Source organism: Chamaea fasciata, unplaced genomic scaffold (assembly GCF_029207755.1).
Source record: "Chamaea fasciata isolate MVZ Bird 193981 ecotype frontalis unplaced genomic scaffold, bChaFas1.0.hap1 SCAF_3, whole genome shotgun sequence".
Lineage (NCBI taxonomy): Eukaryota > Metazoa > Chordata > Aves > Passeriformes > Sylviidae > Chamaea > Chamaea fasciata.
This window is the reverse complement of record NW_027094088.1, coordinates 61,655,836-61,668,402: the sequence shown is the minus strand read 5'-3', so window position 1 is coordinate 61,668,402 and position 12,567 is coordinate 61,655,836. Positions and strand designations below refer to the sequence as shown.

Below are 12,567 nucleotides of genomic sequence, written 5' to 3'. Positions count from 1 at the left end.
GATGAAACAGATACACATAAAATGCTGTTAAAAATAAAAAGAATTTGTGCTTAAATTGGTAATAACTCCTCAGACTATTCCAAAGTCTTTTTAAGTGTGAATTGTAAAGAAAAGTAGGAGAGTGGAAGCAAACCTGTGAAAACTGTATTTTGAATTTGAGAAACTTGTAAATAATAAAATGCTGCATAAAAACTTGTCATTTCAAACTAATGTGCAACATTTATTGAAATGGTGACAGTGTCTTCAGTGTTTGACAAAACAAACCACAGATAATCCCTATATGATATACAGTCCAAAACAGATGCAGAGTTTACAGGCTTCGAGTGGAAGGAGAAGAAAGACTACTGAGGTAATCTGTCATAAAGTGAAGTTTAGGAGAGATTTAAACAGCTGAAAGATGCTTAGCAGGGCAAGAACACCTTTTAAAAGGTTGGAGTTTACTTACTACAAATAATCTGTTATACTAAAACACCTCACATGCTACAATTTTTGCAAAAATATTTTAATAAATTCTGTTCCACTTACTCTAATGGGAACCTGCTGAAAAAAAATAGTTGCACGTTGAAAAGTTTAAATTCCTGCTTCATCTGTAGATGTCAATCTAATCACAGATAAGCATAATTTTGTAAAACTTGTTGCTAAACTGAGTCATGTGCATTAGATATGATGCGTTCATGACTGTGCAGGCTTCAGGAGTAATTTTTTATTCTAGAGTGTACCAGTGGGCAAGCTGACCAGTTCTATTATCTTTTTGTCTTTTTTTGAAATACTGGCTATTGCTGGAAGCACAAGACTGGATTTGTCAACCTGGGTGCTGAGCCAGTTTGGCAGCTCCATGTTTATAGTCATTGCATGGGCACACAGATTTCAGTCACACTTGCCAGAATGCTCATCTAAAGCTGGCAGGTTGGAAACGTGGCTCTGTAACTGTTTAAAAAAAAAATCCCTGTCTAAATAATAGTTTTGTTATATAGTAATCCTTGGTTCTATTAAAAATATAATAATAGAGCAAGCTCTTTTTAGTTGCTTACAAAGTAGGTAAGACCATGTCATTAAGGTGACCGTGTCATCTCTGCTTCTGTTTTGATCAGAGGTGTAACTTAAAAGTGCTTGCAGATGTGCTCAAGCATCTACCACTTACATGGCAGTGACAGCCTAGATTGCTGATTTTTAACTATTTGAGCCAGCCTTAATTAAAATCTAATAAATTTCTGTGAACTGGACTTGCATCTTACAGTGCTCAGGCTACATACTGCCTCACATGTGTCTTGCAATGAATTATTTGTACAATGTCCAGCAATGTGTTGGCTTTCCTGATAGTGCCATCCTGTTAGTCAGGCTGGTGACATTTGAAGTGCCTGATGCCGCTTTCTGCAAATTATGAACTGACACTACAGCAGAACTGAGTGGATTTCAGAATTGTTAAACAAAACTCATTCCTTATCTGCACTATAAAAAGCTCAATTTGTGTTGAAATCTGAATGCATGTAAAGACTTCCTCTAACAGGAGCTGAAATACCCCGAGGTGTGTTCGTGTCTTTTGGCAAGAAATGCTTTTCCAAAAAGAAAAAAGCATTTTAAATATGTTAAGGTCACAAACTACATGTCTTCTTTTTCAGCTGCAAGATGTAGATTGGTTTAGAAAGAAGCAGTAGGTTTGAAACCTTAGGGAGCACACCCAACAGTGCCTGTGCAGCACATATTTCCCCTTTTCCAATGTGGCAAAATTGTGTGGTGATTAAAACCCATTCTCTACCTGCATCTGACTTTCCTGTTCCCCAGATATACTTATTTCAGCACATTATTTTTTTTTTTCTCTTTTCATTGTCCTTTCACAAGGGGAAAAAAAAAAAAAAAAAAAAAAAAAAAAGAAGCAGGGTAAAAATGAAATCCTCAGCCAAAGACTTAGTTTGGTGCAAATCCCCACTGGATGACAACATCAAAACAAAACCCCATTCTTTTAGGCTTTTTGCAATAGAAATTCTTTCATATAAACAGCATAAAATTACACATCACTTTTATCAAGTTCCAAATTTAAATTAAATTCTAATATCCTTTTGATGCAAGACAGTATCTTAATTTAAAGACTCATCAAGTAGTGTAGTTAACACAACACAGAAGCTTCTATTTGCACTGCTAAAAAAATAAAACTTTAGATTTCTAATTATACAGCTTTATTGGTGGGAACTACTGTAAATACAGCTCCTGATTATCTTTCATAGCACTATTACAACTATTTTATATAACCAATCCTTTATTTTTCTTTCTGAAGAGCTCACAACTGTGCTCTGAAACAGGTAAATGAGGTATAGGACTGTGCTGCTATTCTTTTATTTATGCATTTGGCACTACAGTATCTTTCCTCTTGTAAAAAAACATCGCTACATTGTGGTGAAGAGCCTTTTTGTCCTTATGAATGCACAGGTGCCCCAATACAGAGTTTCTGTTGACTTTTGCATCTTTACATTGTGGCACCCTACCTTCTATGAAGGGGTATAGCTGAATTCACCAAAAAGGCTGCAGAGCTTTGTGGACTTCTGAAATGTTAGAAGAACAGAAAAGGTAAAAATGGTGTGAGATAGAGAACAAAAAGAACAAGAGACACAGAAGGTTTGGAGAAGATATGACTGTAAGATTAGACTATTAAATACCAGAACTTTGCAGCTGCCCAAAATCCAAGCAAGATGCAACTAATTTAGGAACCAGCAAAAATCCATCCTGTGATATTTTTTTTTAAGTTTGGGAATTTCCATCTACTTCATGAAAATAACTTCCATTTATTTAGTTTAATCATGTGAGATTGTACCTAAACTTTTGCTATATACCAGGCTCTTTGTTTGAAGAAGTATATGAATTCCCACAGGAGTTTTCAATTCCATGTTTTACAAATCCCATTCTCCCATGCAGTAAGTATTTCAAAACCTGCAGGAATCAGTGTTGTAGGATAGCAAGTTAGTAATTAATACTTTCAGTAACCTAAAAGCAGTAGGCCAGCAGAGTTATTTGAAGAACCCTCATATACTTGGTAGTAGATGATAGTAAGGACAATCCAATATCAGCGTGATGGAGTAGCTCATAATCTGCAATTTATGTCCAAATCTCTACCATTTTTACAAAAATAGGCTTTATCCTTCTTGCCCGTTTCCTCTCCTGCTTGTGCCCCAGTAGGCTGAGTTGAAATTCTGTAACCAAAACCTGTGCAGATGGTATCTAGATATGTTTTTCCAAACAGAACCATGCAGCAAAGTTCATTCCAGGACAAAGCCTTATTGTAGTAAAGTGATGACCACATCATCATCTTTTCCTTGCCAAAGCATTTCACCTTCAAAATGAACCAGACCGTGTTTTCTGGCTCTTAACAAGATTCCCACTACTTTATTGGAAATAGTCACATACGTTTCAAACAGTTGCCCGAATGTCACGCTCACGTGTCCATCTTCTCCCACCTCTCCAGTTCTTCTGATGATCAAGCACAGCTCTTCTACTTCCTTACCCACGTGTGAGTGAGCATCTTTCCCTCTCTGCTCTGTCCGAGACCCTTCAGGGGGTCTCCCATAGGTAGGATCTCCTCTGTGAGTGTGTGCAGGTTTAGACGCAAGCCTATCGTCACTGCTGAACGGGTTCTTCCTCTGATACTCAATGTGATCCTCTGCCCAGGTCTGCCAGCTTTTCCTCAGGTCACCCACTGCACTGGTGGCTTTAGCACTTTGCCCTTGCTCTCCTTCCATTGCTGAAAATGTTTTATGGCACTCAAGCAGGAAATGAATAAGTGACTGGCCGTAACTGCGGTTCCTCTGTGCACTGTCAGCTGTGGAGGAAAAACAAAAATCAACCTGATATTTTTGGGAAGAGTTTTGCCCGAGTGAGAGGCAAGGCTGCTGAAAAAGAGGTTAAATATCTGAAGATTTTAAGTCCACTCATAATTCTACGGCAATGAAGAAAATAAAAGTGATTCAGATGAAATTCAGAAGTAATTTAGGACCACAGGGCAGTAAATCATGCTTACAAAGGTTACACGGTGCCCCACCGGTCCCGCAGTTACCGAACAAACACCGCAGCCTCCGTGCAAAACATAGTGCAGTACTCACTCTTCCTGCAATGACGCCTTTTCAAGAACTTTATCCTGGTACCCGGCAGCCTCGCTGACTTCCCAAACAATCTGATGCAGTGCCGGCTGAGCCGCGGAGAGAGCAAACCATCCCCGAGCGGCAGCAGCGGCACACCAACCCATGCACAGGGGTGGGAAGCCTCTCTCCCGCCTGAACGCTGATTAAAGGTGGACAAATTCACGCCGTGCCGACAAGGCTCCCTCAGACTGTCGAAGTTATTATGCACAGAAAATATTATCTGGAGCCGAAACGCCAATACATGGTGAGAGCAGGAAGGATTTTCCTCAGGCACTACAAGGAGAGGTAAAAATCCAGTTATCGAGCGCGTCTCTGCCTGCAACACCCTATTTAGTTCGGAAGACAAAGGCAGAATAGATTGCTCTCCCTTAAAAGGCTGTGCCGCGCGGCCATGGCTGCCGGCTACAGCCCCCGGGCAGGCAGCGCTGGAAGAGCCTCACACCGCTCCCGGTACGCGGGCTGCCCGCCACCTGTGGCATTCCCTGCGCTTGGATTATGGACTGTCTGTGCAGGACGTGGTTATTCTGGTGAATTAGGGACAGACTTTTATATCCCTACAGAGATGTGAATGGCTATAGCCATGTCTTTGCTGGGTCGTGTCGTTCACCTGTTGAAATATGCAAGCGGGAGTTTCCGAGTAGCACCTCAGTAGAGCTGATGCTTTTACCGACACCTGAAGTTAAAACACAGGATTAATGCTGGATTTTCTACGGGGAAATGGACAGAAATGCGAATTCTGAACAGTTTAACAGCTGTATTACAGATTGGGTATTTTGAAACAGTTATTGTTTTAAAAGTAGGATTTCATGGGCATTTGCCCTCATACATAGTTGGTGCTGTTGCACGTGAATCCATGAGCAGGGACAGGATTCCTTAAATTCCCCAAGCAGAACCTCCAAGTCAGTCAAAAAACACTTGCATTGCCTCTGGGTCTAGAAGAGTGCATGAGGTGAGCATAGAAGGGCAACACGATCGCCAGAGAAGGGAATTTGGACTAATAAGCAACAGCACACACGAAATAATGGGTTTTCATTCGTGATCTCTCACTTTTAAATTGAAACTCGTGATTGTTGTATATTAGCATTGGGGGGGTTTTTTGTTTGTTTTTGGTATTTTGGGTTGGTTTTTTTTTGTGTTTTTTTTTTTTTTTTTTTTTGTGTGTGAGACGAAGGTGGTTAATTCTAGCTTCTTGGACAAATTTCAAGTTGAGTAATTACACTTTGTGTATATAAAATTACCCTGAAGGGTATAAAAGCGCAATTTTTCTTCCTTTCCCTCCCTAGAAGAGTTAGGTAATGTTTTTAAGATGACTCCCCATATCCACACTAACTGCTCGATTCTTTTCAGTGGCATCACAGGAATGTATGTTCTGTTTCCAAACACAGCATCTGAGAAGCATTTTGTTTTTATGTCAGAATCAAATACTCCGTAAATTCACTTTCAAACTAAGTAGAGCGACATGTATACCCTGCCAGAGATTTTGCATGGATCCTCAAGTCAAAAGCAAGAAAAAAACAGGGCTTTTGTTAAAGTCTTCTGTAGGAAACTACCAGTGAAAAAGAGGTATTCACGTTCTGAGAACAGACAGCAATGCCCCAAGGTAAAAAGCAGTGCAGATAAAGTAAGCAAAAGCCAGTTTCAAAGAGATTAAGCTTAAAAATAATACCAACATCCCCTTCTAAGAAGTTTCTAAAATGGAAGCAATACAGCTAAGAAATTTCTAGTGAGACAGATTGGAAAAATAAAAGCAGACTTCTTTCACTAAAGCTCTCTCAGCAATTCCAAGATTTTCGAAGCAATCTCAGGCTCACAGGGTTTGTTAGCAGTTCAGCAAGACGTTTATGGCTAGGTCTCAGCACTCAACTACCGAGGTGAACAAGCCGGATCCACATCTACCTCTTTTCTTTCTCTTCTAGGAAAGCTCACGTTCAGGTGGCCGGTCTCTTTAGAATGTTTTCTTCTCAATCATCAGGGCTAAAGCTTCACAGTAACCTCAGTTTTGATTACTGCAGGAAGGGATAACTGGAGAAGCTGCAGGATGAGATTATGGAGATGCACGAAGGAGGTGTCCCGTGCAGTGCTCACACGTCATGAGCAAAATCTTAGCCATCTAGGGGGAAAAAAAAGCCAAAAAACAAACTGTCCAAGATCAGCACATAAAATACAGAACATGAGTTCAGTGCTGAGCTGGCCTGGTCCTAATAAACAGCTTACCAAAATCTGGGTAAGACGAACCTTTCAGATCAACACAACAGGGAGACCAGTGAGTACGAAATCACAATTATCAAGACTAGATATTAAAATAAAACGTAATCCGCAAGACAAACCGCTTTCTGCCCCTCTGCCGGACCATCACGCCTCTGCCCTTTTCCTGGGAATGTGTTTCTCTCCCTGCTGCGACACCCACGCCGCCGGCGCTGACCTCCTTCCCACGGAAAAAGGAACGCGACTCCTTTGGCACCTGTTAATTCTTAATGTTATTTAATGCTCCAGAGCCTTAAATGTGGCCGGCAGAGGCCGCAGCGCACCCCTGACAGTGAAACGCCCCTGGGCGAGCGTGTCCCCAGGATACACGGAGCTATTTATAAACCACAGGCAGGCACGGCTGCACTAACACGTGGCGTGCGTAATAAAGCACACCCAAAATATAACTGCAAGGAGGATGAGAAGGAGATGAAATGAGCGATGAGCGATAATGCCCGAAGACCCCACGCAGCCCCGAATCCCGCTCCGGACTCCTCAGGAGCCGCGGAGGTCTCTCCGCCGCACGTCCCTTCCCGGGCTCCTCCCGCTGCTCCCGCCCTTCCCTGCCGGCGGCGCATGCGGGAGGCGGGGCATGGTCGGACATGGCGCTGGCGGCTCCGGCGCTGCGGCGCTATTTGCTGCTGCTGGCGCAGGAGCACCTCGAGTTCCGCCTGCCGGTGAGCGCTGCGCGGGGCCGGGGCCGCGACCGGGGCTGCGGGCGGGACCGGGACCGGGACCGGGACCGGGACCGGGACCGGGACCGGGACCGGGACCGGGACCGGGGCCAGGGCCAGGGCCAGGGCCAGGACCAGGACCAGGACCAGGACCGAGTGAGGCACTGCCCGGCCCTCCCCTCTCCTCCGAGGCTCTCCCGGACAGCGCGGCCCCGGGGGAGCCGGGCCCCGGCGGGGGTCCCCTCTCTCCGGGAGCGCCGGGGGCTCGGAGCCCCGGGCGCCGCTCCCCTCGCCACTCCCCGCGTCCTGTGGGAAGGGACGCCTGGGGCGTGGGGCTCCATCTACCCCTCCTGCCCCAGGCTCATGGAGAGGCTCCCCGTGGTGGCTTTAAGGCAGCACTTTCCTTGCCGCTCGCTTTTCCACAGCCTCTGGCGCTAGGAGAGGTTGCCAGCAGAGTACCCGGGGCTCCGTGAGAGAAGCGGTAGCTGGGGTTGCAAAAATGCTTTCAAGTTCTTTGCTTTTGTGACTTTTGAAGTTTTATTTAAGTTACACGGCAGCTCCCGCCAGCGTGCCCTGGGTGCAGGAGAGGCTGGTGCTGCCAGGGTCCCTCTCGATGGACTGCCCAGGGAGCTGGTGGGTCACCGTCCCTGCAGGTGTCCAAGGAAAGTGCCCCTGGACGTGGCACTCAGTGCCTTGGTCTGTTTCACAGGATGATGTTCCCTCGTCGTTTGGACTGCTACATGTTTAAAATGTTTAATGTGCCCTGAAACATTTATTTTCCTCGTTTTCATTAATGTTTTCTCCTGTCCATTGCTTTTTCCTATCTGCTTTGTGGAACTGGAACCTGAGTTTAAGTGTTTATGGTCAACCCGATTTTTCCATCGGATGAAATAGAAAGAAGGTGGTACACATGTAACAGAAAGCTTTTCTTTTTATCGTCAGCACTTAGTTGATAAGGCTGCTGAAGAAAGTAGAGCCATTTCTCATTTCTTGTATTTTGATGACTGCTCAGCTTGTTTGGTTTTGTGATGAGCTGTGTTAGGGACATGATTTGTCAAAAACTTAATGGAACAAGCAAGGACGGATTTTTTAGGCAGATGATCTGCTGATCCTAGCCCTGGGTCAATGTTAGTAGTGAAACATCACTTTTATGAGACCTAGTCAGAAAAATATTTTAAGATGGGAGTGGATAATATTGTAAGAGGAATATCGTTGTGAGAGTGTAGGATTGAACAGTAAAGATTCTGATGAAGGAGAAAATGCAAAATGGTGGGGGTTGATTACTGAAATTTCCCTGACATTTGCCAATGAATTTTGAGAAAGATATTTTTATAGCAGGGAAGTCTTAATTTTCAGTTCATGAACAGTACATACAGTGTGAATTTACTTGTGAACTTCTGCCCTATCCACCATCTGCATTAGAATTTGTGTCATGTTGCCTTTTCTTTTGTCTTTCTGTTTATAACATTAGTTAATGATTCTAAAGCTTGACCTTTATAATTTCACTTTAGGAAATAACATCATTGCTCTCCCTTTGTGGTGGACAATTCAGTGGTGAGCAGGAAATTCGTGTAAATGTGAGTACCAAATATTTTACTTGAGTGTGTGTATGGTATCCAACTATATTCTTTACAGTATTTCTGTTAAATATAGGCAGCAGAATAAATATCGACGTTTCTTAGGAAAATCAGGAATCTTCCCAAAACAGAACTTTTCAATTTCAGTGTAGACTCAGAAAACTGAAAAAAAGATGCACAAAATGCACCTCAGGATGTCTTCACTTACCAGCATGAAAAGAAGCAGTGCCATCTGCTGGGAGGTTCTCTTTGCTTTTTAGGATATCTAAACCCCGAAAACACTCAACAGCAGTTTGAAAATTGGTGTTTGCCTCTAAATCAAATAGACAGAGGAGGAGTGCAGCTAGGAAGCCATATGATACTGGTCTCAGTGCTTGGTCAGAGAATGTTACTGGGATTTGGTTACTGCTTGTGTGTAACGAAGTGTTTCCAGTCTTTAGTGGGTGAATAATCAAGAGAAGTGTGAACAATATTCTGCCAAGTCAGTTATGTTGGAAAAATTAAATATGTAACAGAATTTCTCAGACATTCAAGCTGAGTAAACAATTTTGTCTCAAATTAATTATTTTATCCCCATGTTCTCTAAATTATTATTAAAGTTAACAGATTTATTATTTATTAATTTTTTTGATCTTCAGCGTGCATGGTCTCTTTTTATAGAACAGAACTGTGTAGTTGTGTAATTCATGTGACATCCGCCAGCTGGGTATTTGCTTCACTTACCTTCTCTTGATTGCAGTCTCCATTTTGGATTCTCAATATTCCTTCAGAAGATATGGCAAGGGGACTAATGAAGCGGACAGTATGTGCAAAGTAAGAGATGAAAGATCTTGTAAATAATAACATAAGCAGTGGAATTTTGTTCTGTTATGGCAAATACCAATTTTGTATGGAGTCATAAAATAAGGAGTCTCTGATTCCCTCTAGAATTCAGAAGGTATTACTGGAGCCTGCAGGACTCCTGTAGGACTGATTATGTAGCATGCCCATCCTCTTTACTCAGTGTATGATCAATTCAGGGTCTTGAAATGGTGTTCTTCACTCCAGAGAAGTTCTTGTAGTGTCATTCATGTTTTATGTGCCTTGTATAATGCTGAGTTAGTGGCTTGTTCTAAAATATGTATGAAATTGAAAGATAAAACCAGTGATAACGTGAAAACTGACAATCATGTTTGGAAGGGAAGAGTTGTGTCACCCTCCCTCAGTGCTGCCGTCTGAGCCTCCAGCCCCAACTGCTGCAGCAGAGATCCCTTCTGGGAAATTCAAAAGCACAGGAATATGCTGGAGAGTGACTATTCCAGCTGGTCCTTTTTAGCATAACATGCTTTCCAGTGAGGGGCATGAGACAGGCCTTGAAGTATGGTTCAGGGTGAGAAGCGGCATAGGTGTGTTATGTCTCTCTGACCATTCTAAATTTGTGGTGTCTGTGCTGTGATCTTCAGATCTTAGGCCCCCCTGCAGAGTGTTGCACAGACCCGTTGAGTGCTTGTTGTCTCGAGTATTCAGTTTTACCTACAGTGACTTGAGTTCTCCACTCTTGCCTACAGAATGGAGCACTGCACTTCACAAAGAAGCTGCAGGCAACTAGAAGTGGGAGTTCAATGTGACAAAACAGCTTGCAGATATTCTGCACGCCGTGCACTCTCAGCTAATGTATGCTAATTCTATGTACAAAACATAACTAGCCTGTGGCTTATTTTTCTGTTCTACTGCTGCTTGTGGGGAGATGTGTTAGTTTTAGAAAAAGATCACTGGAGTGCCTCCATTGCACTGTTAAGCAATATGAAAGGCTCTGAAGCTTTTGGTACATGTTGCCAAACAACGAAAAACATCAGTGAAATGTCAGCTTAGGATTAAAAATACTTGTTACAAACACAAATTAAAACATTTGTCAAGAATTAAATGCCACGCTAGTGCTCCATGAAGTAAAGCCTAAATATGTTGGCCAAGTAGGTTAAAAGGAATAAGTATCTGTGAGGCATTTTCCCTGCTTTGTGTGACTACACTCTCAAAAACTTTGTCATTTCAGGTCTATATTTGAACTGTGGGGCCATGGAAGATCTGCAGGGGAGCTCTATGCATCTTTGAAGAACTATCCAACAGACAAGATGGTATATGTATAAAGAATCTAGATAATATGGTTCCTTAAGCCCACTGAATAGCACTGTATCTGTACTACTTAAAGTGTCTTTGCCTTTTTTTTTTCAGCTTCCGTATCTACAGTCAGACTCTACTTACAAAATACATATTCATACATTTAATAAAACACTGACCCAAGCACAGAAAATAAAAAAGATTGATGTAAGTAGATAGTTAAGAATGTTGTTCTTGTTCCATGATATCAACCTATTTAAGTATCTTCAAGATGTTAAGGAAGTTTATGGCTTATGTCTTAGCAGGTCTAAATGAGATTTTTGTGTCTGAATTAGCATTCTCTCAAAGTTCACGACTTTTTTTTTTTTTTTTTTTTTTTTTTTCCCTTCTGTCACTATAAACTGACTGTTTAAGGCATGTACACACCCAAACAAATACCAGTGCTGATTTCAGCCCAGTGTGCTGGGGAAACTGAAGCTTATTGCTGAAAACTATAAGGTTCAAATGGCAAGAGTTAGGTGCTAGATTTTTGGAAAATCTGTTACTTGATCTCCTTATTAGGCTTTTATTGTTGCAGAATGTGGAACAAGTGACTTCAGCTGCAGGCTGTGGATTGTGTGCTGCTCTCGTGTTCTGTCATCACGTTCTTGTCTGTACTTGTGCTCCCCTCCTGACTATATCAGTATTTCATTTAGGAAATTTTTCCAAATTACTGTTTATTTCTGCTCTTCCACATTTTATTTTGGCACCTTTTTTATTCGATTTGCTTCATTTACAGAGACTGAAATTATCTGTGTTAGTAGTAGCTATTTTTCTGTTTTTTTAAGTTTTTGTGTACATGAAATAATGCTAAGTATGTAAACTGCTGTAGCTGCACATCACTGTAATTTCACATCCCATTGTTCATTGTCAGTGTTGTTTCCATAACCTGAAAATTGCATAATTGATATGCACAGTTAATTTCCTCTGAAGTTGAGTTCAGTTAATAAAAAGTATTATGGTTCCCATTTTCTAATCTGTAATCATTTGAGCTATTTTTGTTTAGAAGAAAGGCATTTCAAAAATCTAATGAGAATTGAATGAACTTTTTAATACTGATATACCATTTCTCACAAGTGAATTTGTGGGGGTTTTGCTGTTTTCGTGTTGGTTTGGTTTTGGTTTTTTTTCTTGGGGGGGGAAAGGTACCTATTTTAAAAAAAAATTGACCCTGTTTATTTTTGACTCTGTTTATTTTTTTCTTTATTGTATAGGCCCTTGAATTTCTACCATTCAAAGGAAAAGTAAATTTAAAGACTCCAGAACACATCTTTTGGATTTTGGAAGATTATGGAATGAACCCAAATGACGTTCCGGAAGAGCCCATTAATCTGTATTTTGGTAGATGGGTGCGTGAGCATGTTTGCTTCAGTTTTTACAAGCTTGTATTTTCAGGAGAGTGTGCTTCAGTTTAAATGTAAAAAGTGTTTTGACTTTTAATTGAAGCAGAAAATACTGAATTTGTAATTGCATAATACTCTGAAGGAAGTCCTTAGTGTGACTAGGAAAAAGGGGCTTTACTGAACAATTCAGAGGTGGAAAAAAAATTGTATCTGGGAACAGACCTTTGTCTTGCAGTCCCCTGAGAGAATTTAGCACAGCAGTGAGACTGCTCAGCTGGGGTGGTGTGTTACATTGTTTTGGACCTAGCTGCAGCTGAAAGCTCCTGTCTCAAACACATAGAGGGATGTACAGAACTGTAGATGGCTTGTGGCCCTGCTGAGTGGCATCAGGGAACATTCTGTAAGTGTTTCAAGTGATCCTGGCAGGCACCTCCGTGGAAAGGTGCAGACTGATCCCTGAGGCTTTGGA

The 12,567-nt window shown here is 41.9% G+C and overlaps 2 protein-coding genes across 5 annotated transcripts in view; one reads left to right on the top strand and one right to left on the bottom strand.

Annotated features, from left to right (window-relative positions):
* Positions 1 to 2,315: 2,315 nt before the first annotated feature.
* On the bottom strand, positions 2,316 to 6,975 carry LOC136287522 (uncharacterized). The gene is made up of 3 exons (XM_066180305.1): positions 6,768 to 6,975; positions 4,089 to 4,562; positions 2,316 to 3,808 (listed from the first exon to the last, which is right to left on the bottom strand). Exons 1-3 carry the CDS (start codon positions 6,973 to 6,975, stop codon positions 3,267 to 3,269), a joined length of 1,224 nt encoding a protein of 407 aa, XP_066036402.1. The 3' UTR covers positions 2,316 to 3,266.
* TRMT11 (tRNA methyltransferase 11 homolog) overlaps positions 6,967 to 12,567 on the top strand; it is a 23,540-nt gene continuing 17,939 nt past the window's right edge. The window contains exons 1-6 of one of the 4 annotated variants that reach the window (XM_066179239.1): positions 6,967 to 7,048; positions 8,557 to 8,622; positions 9,362 to 9,435; positions 10,652 to 10,733; positions 10,831 to 10,923; positions 11,970 to 12,104. In XM_066179239.1, the coding sequence (XP_066035336.1) occupies positions 6,974 to 7,048; positions 8,557 to 8,622; positions 9,362 to 9,435; positions 10,652 to 10,733; positions 10,831 to 10,923; positions 11,970 to 12,104 (525 nt within the window). In that variant the 5' untranslated portion in view covers positions 6,967 to 6,973. Of the gene's footprint in view, positions 7,049 to 8,556; positions 8,623 to 9,361; positions 9,436 to 10,651; positions 10,734 to 10,830; positions 10,924 to 11,969; positions 12,105 to 12,567 lie in introns of those variants that run through there. The other 3 variants (XM_066179240.1, XM_066179241.1, XM_066179242.1) reach the window with 3 other exon arrangements.

Coding starts and splice junctions, on each gene's coding strand:
- LOC136287522 (XM_066180305.1), bottom strand. CDS start 6,975: ATGTCCGACCATGCCCCGCCTCCCGCATGCGCCGCCGGCAGGGAAGGG. Junction 4,563..6,767: donor TCCTTGCAGTTATATTTTGG/GTGTGCTTTATT, acceptor GAGCGGTGTGAG/GCTCTTCCAGCGCTGCCTGC. Junction 3,809..4,088: donor AAGGCGTCATTGCAGGAAGA/GTGAGTACTGCA, acceptor TTTCCTCCACAG/CTGACAGTGCACAGAGGAAC.